Raw genomic sequence first — 20,631 nt, forward strand, 5'->3', positions numbered from 1 at the left:
ATTTATTTTAAATTAAGAGAAAGATATTTTATATTTGCTTAGATAATAACTATTTATGATGCTGTTCATTCATTCCTGAAGATTCATGTTTTCCTCTGGCATTATTACCCTTCAGCCTGAAGAACTTTCTTTAGCAGTTTTTATTGTTCAGGTCTACTCATGACAAATTTCCTTATGTTTCTTTTTCTGAAAATGTCTTTGTTTCTCTTTCATTCTACAAGGGTATTTTTGCTGAAAGTAGTATTTCTAGGCTGGCAGTTTTTTTCTTTTGTTACTTTAAAGATACTGTTCAACTGGCTTCTGTGGCTTTGCGTAAGGAGTCGGTAGTCATTGGAATCATTCCTCCTGGGTTTACATACATTACATTACATTGTTTATTTTTTTTCTCTGACTGCATTTACGATTTTCTCTAGGTTTAAAAAACATTTTGGCTGTGACATTTCCTACCTGTAGTTTTCTTTGAAGTTACCTGTTTGGGTTTCGTTGAGTTTCTTAAATCTGTAAATTTGTGTCATTCACCAGGTTTGAGGGGTTTGTGGTCATTTATCTTTAGTATTTTTCTTTGCTCCATTTGTTTTCTCTTTCCTTTTTTGAAATACAACTACTGTATGCCAACACTTTGAAATTGGCACACATATCTCTTAGATTCTATTCATGTTTATTAAATCTATTTCTCTCTTCAGTTTGGATGATTTATATTACTCTAGCCTCAGGTTCATTGATTTTTTTTTCTCTTCTTTTTCCCCCTTTTTCTGCTTACCTAATGAATTTTTAAATTTCAGATTTTTTTCTAGTACTAGAGTTTTTATTTTTTTCTATTTTATTATTCTTAATTATTTTTTAGAGAGGAAGGGGGAGGGTCAGAGGGAGAGGGAGAGAGAATCTCAAGCAGGCTCCACACCCAGCTTGGAGCCCATCTCTGGGCTGGATCTTACAACCCTCAGCTCATGACCTGAGCTGAAACCAAGAGTCAGACACTAACCGACTGAGGCACCCAGGTGCCCCTGGGTTTGTTTGTTTGTTTGTTTGTTTGTTTTTAAACTGAGATTTCCTATATGTTCTTTGTTGGGCATAGTTACTATAGCTAGTTTAAAATCCTTGTCTGATAATTTCAGGAACTGCTTTATATTGAGGTTAACATCTGTTGGTTTTCTTTTCCTTTGAGAATGGATCAAATTTTCTTAGCCTTTTCACGTGGATAAGTTTTAGATTATATTTCTGGCATTTGAATGTTACGTTGTATAGACTCTGTTTCTGTTTTCTTGCTCTGAAGTATGTGAGCAGGCATTTGACTCAAGGAGCAAACTGTCACACCTGTGGTGGTAGTGGCTCAGATCTTAGTTCAGGCGGTCTCAGGTCTGCCCTGCACATATGTGGTTCAGGGTTCAGCCTGAGACTTGTGCAGGATTTATACAAAACTCTGGCTTCTCTGCTTCTCATTTTTGCAGCGATTCTCTGTCACTTCCTGGTAGCTTTTGTTGCTTTGAGCTCTGATTTCTTTTGCCAAAAAGATGGCAAATTTTTCCATTGGAGTTTTAGCTTTCACATGCTGTGGCCACAGTGCATGGTGGCTCATATCACAGTTGAGGTTAATTTTGGTCTGTCGCATGCGTAGATGCTTTAAGTGTCTGCCAGAGGCTTGGGCAGAGTTTTTAGACAGAATTTGATGTTCACCTTCTCTGCCTGTGTTCTTTCTAGGGTTTTCCCTCATTGTCTGGTGGCTCTGGTTTCCCTGAGGTACTTTCCCAGGTTCTTCTAGTCATGGAGAGTATTTTTTTTTTTAAGATTTTATTTACTTATTTGACAGAGAGAGAGAGAGAGAGAGAGAGAGAGAGAGAGAGAGAATGAGAGAGAACACAAGCAGGGGAAGCAGAGGGAGAGGGAGAAGCAGGTTCCCTGCTGATCAGGGAGCCTGATGCAGGGCTTTATCCCAGGACCCTGAGATCATGACCTGAGCCGAAAGCAGATGCTTAACCGACTGAGCCACGCAGGTGCCCCAGTTTTTTTTGTTTGTTTTTTTTTTTGTTTTGTTTTGTTTTTAAGTAGGCTCCATGCCCACCACATGCCTAGCATGGAGCCTAATGCGGGGCTTGAACTCACGACCCTGACATCAAGCAAGACCTGAGCTGAAGTCAAGAGTCAGGTGCTTAACTGACTGAGCCACCCAGGTGCCCCGAGGATGGGTTTTTTAAAATAGGAGTTTAGCTGTTTAGCACCACCACCATGACTGTGGCTGTTCAGGGAAAAGCTGAGGACTTTCAGCTCACTCCATGCTGGTCACTTCTTCCAAGTTTAGACTTCCAAACATGTTGGCTTTTGTTCACTTGCCAGAGCCCTCAGGTAGTTGTTTTTTATATGTTGTCCAGAGTTTTAGTTGTTATTTGTGGGAATTTTAATTCGTTAGAAGCTTATTCTTCCATACTAGAAGTAGACCCTGCAATGATTTTTATCCAAGTATCTTTATCCCAGTAACCTTTAAGAAGGGAGGCTGGATTGAATGACTTCTTAGTTCACTTTTGATTAGTACAATTCCTTGAGTTTAAAATTATTTTGAAGGTAACCAGATGGGCTGTTTCTGGCTATTATGCACAAGGATTAAATTATTAACAGAAGTGCATTGAGGAGTTTGCTGACCTAGGAATGGCTCCCATCTTTCTTGCCTTCCCTGTTGTATTATCTTCTTTATTCCCTTTAAACAAGGCCGCTGGGGAATCCCAGTTGAATCTCCGTGACCTCATGCCAGAGGAAACCCTCTCAGTTCTTGGGTATACTTTGTATACCATGCAGGGGTGTCCCATGGCTCTAAGTCTAGCTGGCTCTGAGGTAGGAGTCTGAAGGAAAGGAGAACAAGTGGACACCGCACAGAGCCCTAGAGGGCAGCATATAGGACGGCTCTTCTCTCCATAGACTCTTCTACTTGCCCTTCATCTCTCATCCCTCCATCTTATCCTTCCCCTGGTTTGCCCATCACTCTTCTCCCTCCTCTCCTCATTCTGCTGATTAATTTTATTAAAGTAATATTCAAAATCATGACAAAATAGTGTCTTTATGTTTCCCTACCAGTAACCTATTATTTTAATTTTTTTAAATTGTTTAATTTGAAATCTAGGTATCGTATATTCCTGGGTGGATGTCTCTTATAGTACCTTGCCTTCCTCAGTTTTTGGGGTAACTGAAAATAGTGTGATAAAACAGTAAAAAGTGAAGCAAAAAAGTCTATGAAGCCTACCAGTTAACTGGAATGGAATACCTGGCAAAGCTAAGAGTATAATCTAAATAACTTTTTTATCTATTAATTCCCATTGGTTCTTTGTTTAAGGTCCTCATTTATTATAATTTTTTGGGGGTAGTTATATGAATGTTTCAGAGAGTATTATGGAAGAAGGTGTTGGATGGGGAGAAACCTTGGGTAATAGAATTTCAAATATTTTACTCTAAGACTGTAGGTCGGCCTCTAGAATGTACAGTCTGGGAGACTGAACACAAGTAGATTACAAGTAGATTAAGGAATCTATACTCTTCATGCTCAGCTGGGCATGTTTATTTGTAAAAGAGGCTAAGCCCTAATTCAGTAAAACTTCAGACTTATTTAGGATGACTAAGAATGCACAAAAAGAAGTCTGCAGGGGGAAGAATGTGCACTATTAGCATTTGGGGCTGTCGACGGACTGCTTCTACCTTCTGGAAACTTGTTGCTTCTTATTTCCCTGTTTCTCTTTCTCCTTCTCTGACTGCTTGTACAGTTTTGAAGCAGAGTCTTTCAGCAACCAGATTTAGATTGTGTACTGCAGGCAAGTTCATGGCAGAGGGAGGAGTAGAGAAAAGGAAGAGGAATTGGCTTTTCCCCCAAAAAATTCCACAATGGAACTTTATTATTTGGTTTAGATGCTTAGGAATTCATGAAGTGCAAGGCCATATTCTAAAGCTAACTGCAATGGACTTTGGATTATCTGTTGCTATATTTGTATTGACCTCCATTTCAGATTATAATTATGGTTCTTTCTTTTTCTTTTGTGGAGATACCTAAGATAATCTTGAGGAGGATCCATCTTGCTTTTTTTAAGTTAGGGATTTTTGTTTGTTTGTTTTTTTGTTTTTTACCAAAGAATGTGTATTCTTCTGGATGGAAGGTCGTCAAGGTGTCAGCCCAACTGATTCACTGTATAATGTTGGTCAAATTAATCTTTCATGATTCTCAGCTACTTACCCATATAATTAAGCTAAATGGAGTAGATAAGCTTGAAGGTCCCTTTTACTTTTGATTCAGTGATTAGGAGGACATTCGGGAACTTTGATAACGTTTTTTTAGTAGAGGGTTTGAAACTGAAGTATACCTTTTCTGAGGGAAGAAGGAGGAGGTAATGGATGTGAATTATGTATTTGGCCAGCTTGACTAGAAAGTGGAGAGAAATAGGAAAATAGAGGATGGAGCAGGATCAAGAGAAATTTTTCACAATAGTGCAAGGTCTTTGCTGTTTTGAAGGCACAAAGAGAGGGGCCAAAGAAAAGGGAGCAGTTGACATGTGATGTGGTAGGATGATGGCCCAAACAAGATCTTGATGGACGTTGAGAGATGCTCTAAGGCAGGACAGGAGTTACCCTGCCTCCTGCGGTGGGAGAGAAAGGTGAAAGGGTAGGCAAGAAGGTGGACACTCTGGTGTGGCACAGTGTCCAGAATTCCTAACATTTTCTTTCTTTCTTTCTTTTTAAGATTTATTTATTTGATGGAGAAAGAGAGAGAGAGAGAGCACGTGCCTGTGTGTGAGCGGGTAGGGGGAGGGGCAGAGGGAGAGAGAGAGAATCCCAAGCAGACTGGCTGCTGAGCGCAGAGCCCGGCAAGGAGCTTGATCTCACCACCCTGAGATCATGACCTGAGCCGAAATCAAGAGTCGGACGCTCAACTGACTGAGCCACCCAGGAGCCCCCTTCCATTTCTTCTAATAAAGGTGAAAAGTGAGGTGTTTGCCAAGAGTTAGGTTAGGATAGGAGAAGGAGCTCAAGAGAGGTGAACCTTTGGAAGCACTGTCAAAGTCAATTGGGTGTGGACTCAGTGAGAGATGAATAACAAGAATACCCTTTTGAAGTTGGATGGTGAATAGAAAAGCCAACCTTCTTTGTTCATTTTGTTTTATATCTTTAGATTTATGATTTTTGTTCTCCAACAACTCTGGGTGTCAGTTGGTCATCGGTGCACTGTAGACATTTTGCTTTGTTCTCACCTTTTTTTGAACTGAGACCCTATTTCTCAAGAACCTCCTTTTGAATTTTAAAAAGCATTTTGTCATTTGGGGTCTGTAAAAGATAATGTGATTAAGACAAAATTGATCTTAAATGGATATTCTATTATTAAGTATTGTGTTATAAATTTTATATTTAATGTATGATTTAGTGTAGCATTATAAATGAAAAGGCATTTTGACTTTTCCATTTAACAAGTGATGTATAGTGTATGAGAAAAAATGAGTATTTTCAAAAATTTTGTTCTCAGTCACTTGTTACAGGGATTTGTCAAGAAGCTCATATTTGTACTGTTTTTTCCTTGTAGCTCTGAGAAAATGAAGGAACCCATTGTTGCTGCTATTTCACCCATTGATGGGACATGAAAAGGGTTTGAGATGGAATTAACTCTAAGATTGCTGTGTTCCATGTGATTCAAGAGTGCATGTACTGAGCAGTTTTAAGATTAGAGACATAATTGAGATTGTTCTTTTACAAAATGACTTTATGTGATTATATATAAACTAGTTACTGAGTACTACATTTTTGAAAGTATTCATTTCTTTTAAAATACTCTTTTACATGGTTTACTTTTAAAAATATTTATTTTAAACATTTCTTTCTTAGAATAGGTTATATATTCACATGACTCAAATTTAAAAAAAATAAATAAAAGAATACTTCTTGAAAAGTTTTTCTTGGCTCAATTCCTCTAATTTGTCTCCTCCACAGGTAACTGATTTTTTTTTTAAAGTATCATTGAGTTATTTTAAGCATATACAATCAAATACATTTATAACCCACCCCCATTTTCCTACACAAGCAGTAGCACATTATACTGTATGCTTTCTTATTCTTTTTTTTATGTCTGTGTAACATTGCATCATATTGATGTACCATAACTTGTTCCCCACTGGTGAATACTTAGATGGTTTCCAATATTTTACTATTTTAAACAATACTAAAATGAATAACTTTATACATATATTATTTTGCATGTATACCAAGGTTGCTTAATTTAGTTTAAGTTAATCACATAAAATAAAGCCCCACTTGTCAAATTTTAAGATGACATGCTTTTTGGGATGTATGTAGATTAAAGTGCAGGTTGAAATTTAAGGTTGTGTCAAGGCACCAAAAAATAAATAATAACCTTAGTTTATCACTCAGTGGTTGAAAGTCTATTTTGTCCTATTTTTAAAAAAATTATTTTGGGGCTTTCTTTCAAAATACAAAAAATTTTCGAACTGCTATTCATAAGTACTTTTCTGGTAAATAACACATTATGGAGGCAATCTTATTCCCTGTAGATGAAAAGCCAGTATTGATATTTTATCTTCCATATTTCTGCTTTTTTTTTCCTATTGGATTTTAAAGTGTTGGAGACTTTTTTGGTAAGTTGTAAGAAACGTGATCAGATAATGCAATATACAACACTGGTAAAAATCATTGTGAGTTAAATTTGTAGGATTTAATGTGTTCTTTATTCACTTATATTTGAATAATTCCTATGTTTTCTGTTTTTAATCAATGGTCCTTTCAGATATAAAGTAAATGATACAGGACTAAACATGAATGAGTTAAAAATCTTATTACTATCAAATTCGCCAGGCTGTTGCCTGTGATCACCTGAATAAGACACCAACCAACTAGGTCCTAACCTGACCAGTCTTACGTGACTAACTGTTGTACAAGCTCTCTGGATATGTAGACAGAAGTTCTCAATGTGTTTGTTTTAAAGGTTAAGACATTTGAATGATTATTTTACATATTGACTTAAAAAGTAACAGAGAGATAGATGCCATCACCATCTTACTGAACTTGAAGTGTTTGTATATGGTAGTTAAGAAACACTGATATTGGGGAAAGTTGAGGAGGAAAAAGGATATTGGAGGTTGTAATCACTGTCTCCCATATCTGCATTTGGAAAAGTAATTGTTACTTATTAGAAACTCTCTGGAAGCTCTTTGCATTTATTTGTCATGTACAGTACTTCATATTAAATACTTTACACAGTACCATGGGAAGCCCACCAATTATCATTTAATTCTTGTCTGAAAATCCTTACAGCACCCACATTGTAAGGTAGCTCTCTAGGGTCAGTAGGAGAGAGGAAGGAAGATAACCTTTGTGTCTGTTCCCTAAGCTATAAACGTAGTGGCATCCCCAGACAGAAACTGCCTGGTGTATTTGTCAGAATATATACTTCCGGGGACCACCCCAGATGGAGTGTCTGAGAGTTGGGAGCAATTTATGATGAACTAATAGAGAAGTCATTTGAAAATTGGTGAGGACATCAGGGAGCAGAGGGGCAGAGGTATTGTGAAAATAGTTTGAAGGAAGTGGCCACATCATAGGGTTTGCTACCAAATTGCTCCCTGTAAAGATCCCACCACAAATCTGGTGCTAGATCCGTGGTTTCTGTTGTCCTTGAAATGCTAACCTAGACCTGACCCAGAACGGCAGAATTTCAGATTAGAGAGCCACTTTAATCTTTTCTAAGAAGCTGAGCCTGCTTCAAGCTTTATTAACTTAGTTCATGATTATCTAAAATAGTCTTAGTCCTGTTTACCATAGGTAATTCTGCTTATGTTAGTCTTGAAAGAGTGAAGCCAAATGTTATTTGGGATCCAGGCCCGTATTGCCAGTTGCCAGCAGGGTAACTACTTGGATATTCCTTAGATAGCTCAAACCCAACAGGCCTGTACCCATGTCAGGGCAAGATGATGAGTATTCTTTTTTTTTTTTTTTTTTAAGATTTTTTGATTATTTATTTGACACAGAGAGACACAGTGAGAGAGGGAACAGAAGCAGGGGAGTGGGAGAGGGAGAAGCAGGCTTCCTGTGGAGCAAGGAGCCTGATGCAGGGCTTTATCCCAGGACCCTGGGATCATGACCTGAGCCGAAGGCAGATGCTTAACGACTGAGCCACCCAGGCGCCCCAGATGATGAGTATTCTTTCAATGTATGAGGCACTGAATATCCCAAGGCATGTTCCCCATCTTTAGACTTTAGTGCAGTTGGGATTTATTGAAGGGTTTGACACTTTAAAAAGATCCCTGTGTGTAGAATGAATTGGAGTGAGTCAAAGCTTGTGGCAGGGAGACTGATGAAGAGGCTGTTGAGAAATCAGGTGCAATGTTGGTGGCGTGAGCTAGAGTAATGGCGGTGGTAATAGGAAGACGTGGTGGCTGGATGGAACACATTTTGGAATTAGAATCAGTGGCACTGGTTATGGACTGATTGTGGGGGCTGGAGGCAGCAGATGTCAAAGGTGAGTCCCAGGCTTCTGGCTCAAGCACCAGCATCAGCCTGGTCCCATATACTGAGATGATGGAAGTTGACACTGGGGAATAGGTCTGGGGTGGAGGGATGAGAGCTCCATTTGGGGGATTATTAGGCTTGGAATATCTTTAGGATATCCCTTGTATATTTCCTTTTGTCAGTGAAGCCATTTCTCTTCACCCTGACCATCACCTAACATTCTTGTCTCACTTTTTTTTTTCCCCAAATTTCTTTCAGTCCTGTAAGTTGCTTTGTTATGACATACACCTTTGCATTGCCATCAGTGTGGTTTGCTTTCCTTCCTCTGTCCCCTTTCCCACACCATTCTCTGCCTATTTACTCAAGCCTCTGAAGCCCTGCTCAGGTGTCATCATTCCTGCGAAAGCTTTGTGCGTCATTTCCAGATGAAATCACTCCCTTCTCTGCTCTATTTCTCTGCTCTGTGCTCATCCCCATAATTTGCACACACAGCCCTAAACTCGAATCACGTGCATACATGTTGGTCTTAGACTTAAGAGGGTATGACTCCTTGGGTGCTAGGCCTACTCTCTCTTTCATCTTTGCATTCCTTTTTTTAAAAAAAATATTTATTAGAGAGAGAGAGTGAGCATGAGTTGGGGGGGATGGAAAGAGGGAGAGAGAGAGAGACAGACTCCCCACTGAGCAGGGAGCCTGACGCCACAGGGCTCTATCCCAGGACCCCAACCCCGAGATCATGACCTGAGTCAAAGGCAGATGCCCAACTGACTGAGCCATCCAGGTGCCCCTTTTGTTTTTGTATTCTAAACATAATCCTTAGCCTATCACTGTTTGTTGAAGTAAATGGAGCCAAAGTTGGCAGCAAGTGCTAAGAGGTTTTGGTAATTAATAGAAATTCAAAGTGTTTAAATTGTATATACTGGGTTCTGTGGTGCCCCCAGAGCCAGTCCAATTCTAGACAGTGCTTAGGTTGTAAACACAGGTTGATGTGAATATAATTACTCTACTTCAGATATACTTTGCCCAATTTGATATCAGGTTTGAAGGACAGCTTTTAGGAGTGCATAAAGGTTGGATGTGAGGCGATCTGGCTGCAACATCTGTCACCCCATTGATTGCCAGGGTTGATTCGGCTGATCTGGCTGGCTAGGCGGGTGTCCCCTTCCTCCCTCACTGCTCCATGTGCGTCCCTCCTGAAGCTGTGTGCTTGGTCAAAGAGGACGGCCTTCCCCGATAGAGGAGGACTGTTCTTCGGTCAAGGGTATACGAGTAGCCGCGCTCCCTGCTAGAACCTCCAAACAAGCTCTCAAGGAGTGCATAAAGGTTTGCAGTTTGGCACAATTAAAAAATACCAGCTTTATTGAGGTATAATTTATATACCATAAAATCCACCCATCTAAAGTGTGTAATTGGATGGTTTTCAGGATACAGATTTGTGCATCCTTCACTATAATCTAACTTTAGAACATTTTCATCACTCTACAAAGAAAACTTGTATCCATTTGCAGTCACTCTCCACTCTCTCCCACCCCTTCATAGTGCTGGGCAATCTCTAGAGAGTTGCCTGTTCTGGACATCTCTTATCCATGGAATCATGTAACGTGTGGTCTTTCGTGTATGGCTTCTTTCACGTAGTATAATGTTTCTGAAGTTCATCAATGTTTTAGCATGTATCAGTACTTCATTCTTTTTTTTATAATTGAATAATATTACATGCATGTATATACAGATTTCTATTCATTCATCAATTGATGGACATTTCCATGTTTTGGCTATCATGAATACTGCCATGAACACTTTTGCACAAGTTTCTGTGTGGACCTGTTTTCATTTTTCTTGGATATATACCTAAGAGTGGAATTGCTGGATCTTGTAGCCCTCTAACTTCCAAACTATTTTCCAAAGTGGTCACGCCATTTTACATTCTCTCCAGCAGAGAATGAGGGTTTCAGTTTCTCTACATTTTTACCAACACTTGCTGTTGTCTTTTTATTGTAGCCATTTTAGTGGGTTTGAAGTGATACCTCCTTGTGGATTTGCATTTTCCTAATAACTAATAATGCTAAACATATGGTTATTGGCCATTTGTGTGTTTTCTTTGGAGAAATGTCTTATTCAAACCCTTTGCCCATTTTTAATTGGGTTGTGTTTTTATTATTAAATTTAAAGATCTGTGTCCTTCATCAGACATATGATATACAGATATTTTCTCTCATTCTGTTCGTTGCCTTTTCACTTTCTTGATGGTATAGTTTGAAGCATAAAATTTTTAATTTTGACCAAGTTTAATTTATCAGTTTTTTCTTTTGTTGTTTGTGCTTTTGCTATCATATTTAAGAAACCATTGATTAAAGCTGGTGCAAATTTTTAAGCTGTCTTTTTCCCTTGAATATTTTTCTTCAATCCCAACGTGACTGTGAAACCATCATAACTTATTTGGGAAACTTTGGACTCATTATACCCCCAGATCAGACTCACAGTGCCAGATCCATAGGTCAAATAGGCCAAAATTGCATGCGTGCTTGCAGACAGGGGCAATGATGGTAACTATTTGCCCTGCCAGTCTTGGAAAGATATTTTCTAGAATCTGTTAATCTGGTGAGTAAAGGCTTTTCAAAGGTACAGACAGCCTTTGCACTTTTTTACTTAATGTTCACGGAACACCATTTAAATTAACTATGTCCTAGAATCTTAGATGAGGGTTTAAACTTGCCTGTAATAAGCAGTTTACAAAAGAGGAGTATTTGGGTGAAGCTTACCAGTGGGTTGATAATTGGGAGACCTTAACATTCAGACTTAGGTTTGCTGTGTGCATTTTTCAAAATGCTAACTGTCGTAATCTTTCTTATTTATTTCACATTTGGGAATATAGGTTGTTTGTGATTGTTTTTGGTACATTTCCCTGCTCTTCCTCTTAGTGCCAGTTTAAGGAATTGCTGATTGTTCATTCTTGCTGGGAAGTACTGATTTCCATTTGAATATCACAGTCTTTCTGCTAAAACTTTCCTATGTTGATTTGAGCAAATACAAGAAGCCTTCTGTTTGTGGACTGAATGTTCAGCCCGCCGTGACGCAGTCACTATTCTCAATGAAGCTTATTCATCACTTTCCATGCTGGTGCATTGTACGGGGCTTGCAGAGGATCCTGGAGACTTTGAAAGGAGAGCTTCTCCTCTGCTTACCTCCATACACTGTTGGTATTAAGCGATTCTGTTCTCTGTCTTTTCCAGACCTTGTGGATAATTAGATCTTTTTGTTTTCTGTTGATTCCCAGTCGTGTCTTGCAGATGGGTAGGCACTGATTGAGAATTTGTTCATTTCTGATAACAAAATGGCAATTAATGCTCTTGGGAGATAGTTTTATGTTCTCTTGCATGTAAACATTTGTCTTATATCCAGTGTCATTTTACAAAGACATGGGCAACGTTATGTTTTATAAAAGAAAATGAAGTGGCAGTTGATGATCTTAGATTAAAAGCTTATTACTCTTTAGGTAAATTAAACTGTTTCATATTTAATCTTGTATACTTGTTGAATAATTAGATTAAATTCACAGGTTAATTGCTGAATTTCACTTGTACAGATAAAGCTCTAAAGATGCACAGGGTGTTATTTGTCCCAGTTCATGACCAGAATGAAGTAGAAGTTGTTATAAAACTAAGGCCATTATATCTTTTGGGAAAATCATGTGCCCTGAAATACAGCAGGCACTTATTATGAGAGCCTGATAAAGCAATCAGACCACCATACATGGATACTGAGCCTGTCCCATGGCCACAGTGAAAGATAAGTGGTATTCTCCATGTGTGTTGGTTGTGGCTCCCAGGGATATATATATCCACAATAGAACAATATTTGATTTATTTCTGACTACATCTAACAACAGGCTTACTTTTTCCCAAATATTCTGTGAAAAATGGTAGATGCTTGCCTTATGTTCTCCACCACTGTTGCTTTCTCTCAAGAGTCACTGAATTTTAGGGACTCATTAAACTGTGAGACGAAGCTATTCTAAGGAGAAGCTTATCTCTGGATCTCTGTGGAGTTTACACTGGGTTTGGAAGGGCTACACCTTCCCTGAAGATCGGGAGCTCTAGAGGAGCTGGCTTGATTCAACAGTTTTCATTTGAGGGACAGATTTTCCATAGGGTTATTTTAGGGTATAATTTCTTCTAGCCGAGAAACCCTCCTATCCTGCCCACACACACATGCACTTACACCCCCCTCTCCTTTAGAGTCTCCCTGAACCCATAGAACTCTCTGGATTGAAAACGAGTCTTGGTTTGATACTTATTGGAGTAAGTACCTCAGGTCTGCTGTGGTCCAGAACTAACTAGGGGGTTTCAGGAGACCCTAGAGTTGCCCTGGGGCTAGTAGTGAAAGGATTATTCTTATTCCCCTTTTTTTTTTATCTCTCATGGTGTTTGAAATACTGCTTTATACATAGAATGTGCAAAATAAATGTGTTGGCTATAACTCTTTTCTTCTTCTCTCTCTGTATGTATAATGTGTGTGTGTGTGTGTGTGTGTGTGTGTGTACACATGTTATCAAGGCCCAGTATCATTCTAGAATTTCACGTTTTGCCCCGGATACCTTCCCTGTCTCTCAGCAGCACACTCATCATACTTGTATTTACTGAACTTCAACATTTTCCTTCTAGAATTTACCATTTCATCCTCACCTTTCTCCTCTCGGTGACCTGCTCATCATCCTTGTGCTTACTGATCTCCCCCTTGTATAATCAGACCATCTATGAATTAAGTGAACAACTGTCTAATTGCAGATTCTGATACATATTGGCAAGTAAGGAATATTATACATTCCTGCCTTTGAAACATTTCTCTAAGCCATTCTCTCTTGCCTGTTCCCCTTGACATAATGCAGGTTCTCTTCAATTCCCACTTAGATTATTCCAGTATGTTCATAACTGTTCTCTGCCCTTCCTTCTGTTCTCTCTTCCTTCAAATCTGAGGCCAGAGTAACTTGAATGAAAATATAAACACATCCTTCTCTGGATAGTAACAATGTTCAGTGGTTCCCTCTTGTGTTTTATGTAAAAACCTAAAAGCCTAACCTGTAAAGTCATACAAGTCTCTTGTAATCTCTTTGTGGCTTAACTTCCTGCACTTTTACTGTTTATTACTTAGCCTCAAACATGCCATCCACTTTTGTGACCCCCAGGCTTTTGCAGATGCTCTTTCTTTGCCTGGGGTGCCTTTCACTTCTCACTGTCTCTGGTTAACCCCCACTTATCCTTTGCAGTCTAAAGGTTATCTCCTCTCTGGAGCCACTCTTAAATATCTTAGGTTATTTCTCTTCATCTTAGTATAGTATAGTATGTAGTATTTGTGTTACATCACTTTATTGCATTGCTTCTCAAACTGTTTGTGGACTGATATTTTGTAAAAAAGAAAAGTAATACAAATAAAGTAATAGAAAAATGAAATGTAAAAAAGACGTACAAAACAGAAGGCTCGTTTTTAGATCAATAGATTCAACAGACCTAAAATTACTGTTAAATTGCTATAAAAGTTTCTAAATGTTTATTTTCAATTTCTGAACTTGCTGTCTTCTTATAGACCAACAACAAACAATTCATGGGTCGACATTGGTCCATAGACCACATTTTGAGTAGCATTGCTTTATAACATTTATCAAACAGTTTTATAGTTTTTGATGTATCGTATTTACTTTTCTCACTAGGCAGGGGTTAGGTCTTATTTATCTTAATTATCTTGTGTTTTCCTTTATGTGGCTTCTCATCCTTTGTCTTCTAACCCCCCCAAAACAGGTCTTAAAGTAGTGCATGACACAGAGTTAATCGGTAAATTTTGTTGAATGAATTAAGTGTAGCATTGACCTCCTTACCTTTTTTTTTTTTTTTTTTAAAGATTTTATTTATTTATTTGAGAGAGAGAGAATGAGAGAGAGAGAGCACGAGAGGGAAGAGGGTCAGAGGGAGAAGCAGACTCCCTGCTGAGCAGGGAGCCCAATGCGGGACTTGATCCCGGGACTCCAGGATCATGACCTGAGCCGAAGGCAGTCGCTTAACCAACTGAGCCACCCAGGCGCCCGACCTCCTTACCTTATAGGCACAACTGGTTTGAGTTTCGCAACTTGGGTAGAGCTTTATATTAGTTTATGTGGGTATTACTTTGAACTTCATGATGTCACAGAGAAGTTCCGCTGGGCAAGCGGCTTGCACACTCTGAAGTAGATGCAGTTGTGTTGTGATATGCCTTAATTTCAGCAGTCTCTAAGAAATCTTGCATGTAAAACATCCCTACAGTTTTAGCACCAGTGATAAAATAGCTCTCTGCAGTAGGGGAGAGTAAACTAGTAACACCACTGAAGCAACCTTTTAGCAGATAGCTGCTTTGAGGAGAATGTTTACTGCCAGTTACAAATGAAATGCTTTTAACTTTTCTGGTTTTACTGACATAGCACATGTCAGCCTTTCTGTCCTCCAGGTCTCCCCTCCTTGAGGAGATCCAGCCCTCATGTCCCTCCCTTCATTCTTATTCACAGTTCATTAATCAAGTTGTCTTTAGAATCTGCTCTTTTTGAAGTTGTATTCATCCAGTTTCAGAAGCCTGGAACCTGCCCCCTCTCGCCACCCCTGCCCCCGACACCCCCCCCCTCAGTTTTCTCCTTTGGTGGAAAGAACTGGAAACCTGAGTTCCCTCCCAGGCTTTGCTACTGACCACATGACTCTGGACAAGTTACACTCCTCTTATAATTTGGGTCCTCCTTTGAAAATCCAGATTAGATTATTTCTAGGTTTTTTTGTTTTGTTTTGTTTTGTTTTAATTCTTTCCTTTGGTCCTTGTGGGGGTCGATGTTTGCTTGCTTTGCTTTTGGTCTTTTAACTCTGACTGGCAACCTTCATATACTATCATATATATACAGTCCCTTCTTATATTGGCATTCTCTTTGCTCCCTCCCTCCCCCCTCCCCCCAGGATACTGTAGCCTCCTCCAAGACATCTTATTCATCTTTGTTTTAGCTGCTCTTGGCCCAGTGTCTCAATCCCTGCCCTGTTAATGTTGGGTGACATGTTAAGCTGAACTCTGTCCTTTGTTTTTGCTTCAGAGCTTTGTTTAGCAATCTGCCTACCAGGTGAGAAACCTTGCATTGGTTGCATATTTGATACCTAATTAATATATTACAGGACTGTTTGAAGTTGTTAAAGTCATAAAGCCGTTAGAGTAGTGGGGATCAGTCACATGCATGTGTGAAACAGTTGAGAGAGGTGGTTATTCATTCATTGTTCTCCTCAGAAAGTTCTCATTGATTATTAGCTTGATGAAGGGTCTGACTTGGTATTCCTGTGTCTGGGCCTTCTTGGCCTCTGGCAGTGGGGAGAAAGATGTGAATTCTCTGCCCACATTCCGTCCATCCCAGCAGGGCAGCCTGCCAAGAGTCTCAAGTCACATGCCCAGCGAGTTTCTGTTACATTTTTTCTTCCTTGTCTTTTTCAAGGCTCTTGTTGTTGGGATCTCTGCCTGGTGTCCCTGGATTGTAGCTCTTTTATTTCTCCCAGGGGCGAGCTACAAACATTGTTTAGTAGCAGTTGCAATCTTTCCTGGGGCTGCTACCTCTGCTGAGTAGGCCAAGCATATTTTATGACACCACGCTACCAGGCAGGTCTTGGCAGAAGTGGGGGTATTAGACTTGTTCTAGTCTTTGCTTGGAGCCAGAACTTACACATTGAGGCCATAATCCTCAGTACCCACAGCCTGCCCCAGAACCCCAACCTAGGGTATGTGTGGGTGGGTACAGTGTGAGAGGCATCTTCTCCTCACCCATTTGCTGAAGGACGGAAATCCTCACCCTCTGGAATGTATATGAAATACCCCTCACATTTAGCTTTTCTTGTCAGGCATTCCATTGTGCATTCTATTTGTGGAGCTGAGCCTTGAGCCTCTGTTAGTAGCTTTCGTATACCAACGTGCAGGCATCATTAGGAAGGTTAGTACTTTTAGTTGTATTTGTAATGATGGCAGTGGATTAAATCTGAGCCTCTACACATTTTCCTAGTCTGTGTGTTTGTGAGGTTCACAAGAGTTAGAAGTTTAGTGGATGGATGTCTAGTGGAGCGAAACTAATTAATGCTTAAGTTTATTGAACCACTGACCTTAACGTTTCTTAACACGGTGTTCTAAATAGCAGCCACGGTATTAGAATGACCCCATTACCCAGAATCACCTACTCTGCTGAGAAATGTGCAAAAAAGAGAAAACTATGAGACTAGAGGAGAACTCAGGAAATTTCCTCTTTTTTCACTTTTTGTATTTCTTTTCTTTCCATTGACTTCCTCTGTTCTGTCTCTTATGGGAGGAGTACTGCTGAGTTGACATCAAACCTGTATCTCAGTATTGAACCCTCTATTTTTGAGCTGTGTCAACTTGGGAGACTTGATTACCCTCTCTTCTCTATACAAACAGGATACTGCCTCTACTCAGCTTACATGGCAGTTTTAAACATTAAATATCATGTGAAAGTGTATGCCTGGCGTGGTGTACTGCTGACCTGGGGAAGACTTTAGTCAAGTCTCCTTTCCATTCCTGGTAAATTGAGCATACCAAATATTCCTTACTCTAAATCTCTCACTTGCACTATTAGAAACTGGGAGAAAATGTTACAAATAGCATCAAGTAGAAATTGAGTCACTTAATGAAAAAAAATTTAGTTCAGAGACCATTTCTTGTATATTTCTTCTCCCTTGTGAATGGAGGTGAATAGGACTTCCTTGAGCTACTGGTAGTCTAATGGGTAGCACAGGCATGCAGGAGGGTGTGGTGGGTGCCGAGGAGGGATGGCTGTGCAAACACAGGGGGAGGAAGCAAGAGGAGGAGGAGGGGTGGGAGAGATGGAGGGGCTCCTGAGGGAATGGATTTTTGAACTGTGGCTTCTTGAAGAGGGGAAGGACATTCCGGGCAGAGAAGACTGCACGAAGAAAGGCAAAAACGTGTCAAGTGGCACAGGGAGTGCAACTGGGTTTTCAGGTTTGCTTAGCTGTAGCAGTTGCTGGTGGTGGAACGGCAGCTCATGGGAGGACTTTGTGTCCTGCTGAGAGACTTGGTGTATCCCTTAGTGGAGAGTGAGTTCCATTCATCCCCAGGTTCTAATCTAGGGTGGAGCATAAGCACATCTTCATTTTCGAAGTGTCTTCTGGTGACGGTGCACAGAATGTATCCGCGGGAGACAAGATGTGCGGAGAGGCTGGTGCAGGGGGTTCAGAGGACAGATGATGAAGGCCAGAACAGAAAGAGCAAATGGCAGAAAGGATAAAGAGGAGGCCACCAGCTGAGAGCAATTTAGGAGATAAAATTCCTTTGTCCTATAGGATGACAAAAATGTCCTGGGCGATTCTCTTGGTTCTTGTCTTGGATGCCTTGGAATGGAGAATAAAGGAAGAAGATCTAGTTTTGGGAAAAGATGATAAATCCAGTTTTGGACAAATTGAATTTGTTCTGCTTGAGGAATGTGACCAAGGGGAAGAAAATCAAGCAATTCAACATATGGGTCTAGGGTTTAAAGGAGGTCAGAGCCAGAAATGTAGGTTTTCACATTAATCTTAATTGATAATAGTAATATAGGAAACAAAAAGTAAAATAGTCCTTTTGTCCTTGCATTGTGACAGAGGGACGGACATTTATAATATAACACAAATGAAGCTGTCATTAAAAATGTCTGGTAGATCTCCCACCCCCCTTCGATCTCAATTCTCTCCTAAATAGAGATAGAATATTGTTATCTCCCTTTTCTCTCTCAATTCCCATAGTGCCTTTTGGTTTGAAGTACTGCTTTGAAATTAAGTAAGATTGGACTTTGAAGGGTCTTACATGTTAATGTGATAGTTTACATAACTCCAAGCTGCATTTTAATGCAGCTTGGCATATCTTCTGATGCCTCTGGGAGTGCTTCAAAGTAATTTATTATTATTATTAATATTGTTGTTGTTATTTTGTCATTAGCTCTCAGACAAAAGTTTAGAGAAAATTATTAGAAAAATCTGCGTGTATTCCCTGGGCTATAAGAGGAATAAATGTAAATGTCTCAGCTGCAATGGCTTTTTGTCTTTTCACTTGCTGCTGTCTCTCTCCTGGAGGCTCTGCAGTTTTAGATCAGAATCAAGGTGTTACTGAGTGACAGTATTCAGATAAAGTTGTTGAAGCTCGGGATTTTTTTAGCTAATCTTCCACACCATCACCTTTCCCTGTTACCATTCCCTACGTTTTCTCAGCAAGGAGGACAGACTTCATCTTATTTCAGAGGCTCTTAGGAAACTACATTCTTGGATAGTCTCATTCTGTTCCTTTGTGGTCTATACGTATTTTACTTAAATAGTCTCATGTCAGTCCTGAGCTTTACGGTAGTCTGTCCTTCCTGTCCTCTTCCATTCGAATATACATAGAAAATCAGTGATTCTTTTCTGGCTTCCTTGAAATTATAAGTTTGACTGTTGTTTTTTTTCCCCTTCCTCCATCCTTTCCTCCTATCCATTAAGGTAAAAAATACTCTAGGCCCAATCACTATGCCCCCCAAAATATACCAGCTAGATCCCTGTGTTGCTCTAGCCACATGACCAACCGCCCCTTCCGTAAATAATTTTTGTGCTGGGAAGTTTACTGTCTTATACTAAAGCTCATTTAATTATCAAAAGGCCTCCCTTATGTAACAGGGTGATATTGTGACACATTAACCAATGTGCTTTCTGTTCCTGGTATTTCCTGTTGCCCTCTGACAGTTATACTTTTTTCTGGTTATCAGGGGGAGGAAAGAGACACCTCAGCAGAATGCAGAGGCGATGGTCTAGTTTTTGAATTTCAGAAATTACAAAGTCTTGCTGTGTCTATAAAACTAAATTTGGAAAAGTTAAGAAAAAAGATTTTGTAGACTAGTTGAGGAAGGAGAATCAGATAGGGAGTTGAGGGAGCGTAGGTGTTGGCATTGTGCTTGAAAGAAAACTTTAAAAGGGTTTGCTGAGTTCTAGAGGTAAGTGGACTTCTCCCTGAGACATCAGTGCAGAAATGCAAGGATCAGGTTTCTGCCCTTCTTTTAAATGGGGGGTCACAAACGAAATGAAGTTTAGTCATAGAAAAACATAAAAAGAACAAAGTTAGGGGTGCCTAGGTGGCTCAGCTGGTTAAGTGTCTGATTCTTGGTTTCAGCTCAGGTCATAATCTCAGGGTCCTGAGATTGAGCCCTACATCAGGCACTGCACTCAGCACAGAGTCTGCTTGACCCACTGCTCCTACCCCGCTCGTGTGTTCTTTCTCTGTCTCTAAAATAAATAAATAAAATATTTCTAAAAAAGAATGAAGTTACATTCCTTGCCCATGTGATTTGTAGAATGAAGTCCTATTCACTGTCTCTGTACTGAATACAGTAGAAGATTGCTTAGGTTTGGAAGCCAGCCTGATGTGGGTTTCAGTCCTGGCTCTGCCTAATATCCTAGCCAGGCTACTTCATCTCTCTGAGTCTGTCTCTCTCATTTGCGTAACGGGGATTAATAACACCCACCTGTGAGAGTGCTTCAGTGCCTAGATGGAGATGTATGTAAGGGATCTATTCCAATGCCTGGCTTATCATAAGCACTCAAAAATACTCTCCTTCACTGTATTTTTTCTCTCAGTACTACCTTTTATTTGGTCTTCTCAAGACTTACAGAATATATCTAAATACTTCTTTCATGTGATAGCCCTACAAGTATTTGAAGACCAATATCCTTAACTGTGCCTAGCACTGTGTCTTGCGTATTTGAGAAGCAGGACCTCATAGTGTTTTCTGGAGCATGTTGCTGAATCCCAGCTAGGTAGGTCACTTACTAGCTTGGGTAGGTTACTTTAACTTGTTTGGACCTAGATTTCCTCATTTGTAAAATGGGATAGTCATAACTATCTTAATGGTCATTGAAGATATTAAAGACGTTAGTATATGTGAAGACTTCCAGGTGCATGGTAGTTCATTAGGTGTGGAGTAAGCACCTCATTGGATGGAGACAGTGCCACTTGTTCACCTAGTACTGTTTTATTTTCCTCTTAGAGCCAGACCAAAGCTGCATTTTCCTGCATTCTTTGCAGTTAGGTTGGGGCCATGCATGTATTCTAACCAGTAGACTTTAGTGAGGGTGACAGGGTGTG

At 39.8% G+C, this 20,631-nt stretch overlaps 1 protein-coding gene across 4 annotated transcripts in view; it reads left to right on the forward strand.

The window, feature by feature from the left end:
* Positions 1-20,631, forward strand: part of IGSF11 (immunoglobulin superfamily member 11) — a 200,510-nt gene that overhangs the window by 91,276 nt on the left and 88,603 nt on the right. For 2 of the 4 annotated variants that reach the window (XM_027586070.1, XM_027586073.1), the window contains exon 1: positions 11,586-11,674. The exons of the other annotated variants lie outside the window; for them this stretch is intronic. In XM_027586070.1, the coding sequence (XP_027441871.1) occupies positions 11,593-11,674 (82 nt within the window). In that variant the 5' untranslated portion in view covers positions 11,586-11,592. Of the gene's footprint in view, positions 1-11,585; positions 11,675-20,631 lie in introns of those variants that run through there. 4 annotated transcript variants of the gene reach the window in all.

This window comes from Zalophus californianus, chromosome 1, assembly GCF_009762305.2.
Source record: "Zalophus californianus isolate mZalCal1 chromosome 1, mZalCal1.pri.v2, whole genome shotgun sequence".
NCBI classification, from domain to species: Eukaryota; Metazoa; Chordata; class Mammalia; order Carnivora; family Otariidae; genus Zalophus; species Zalophus californianus.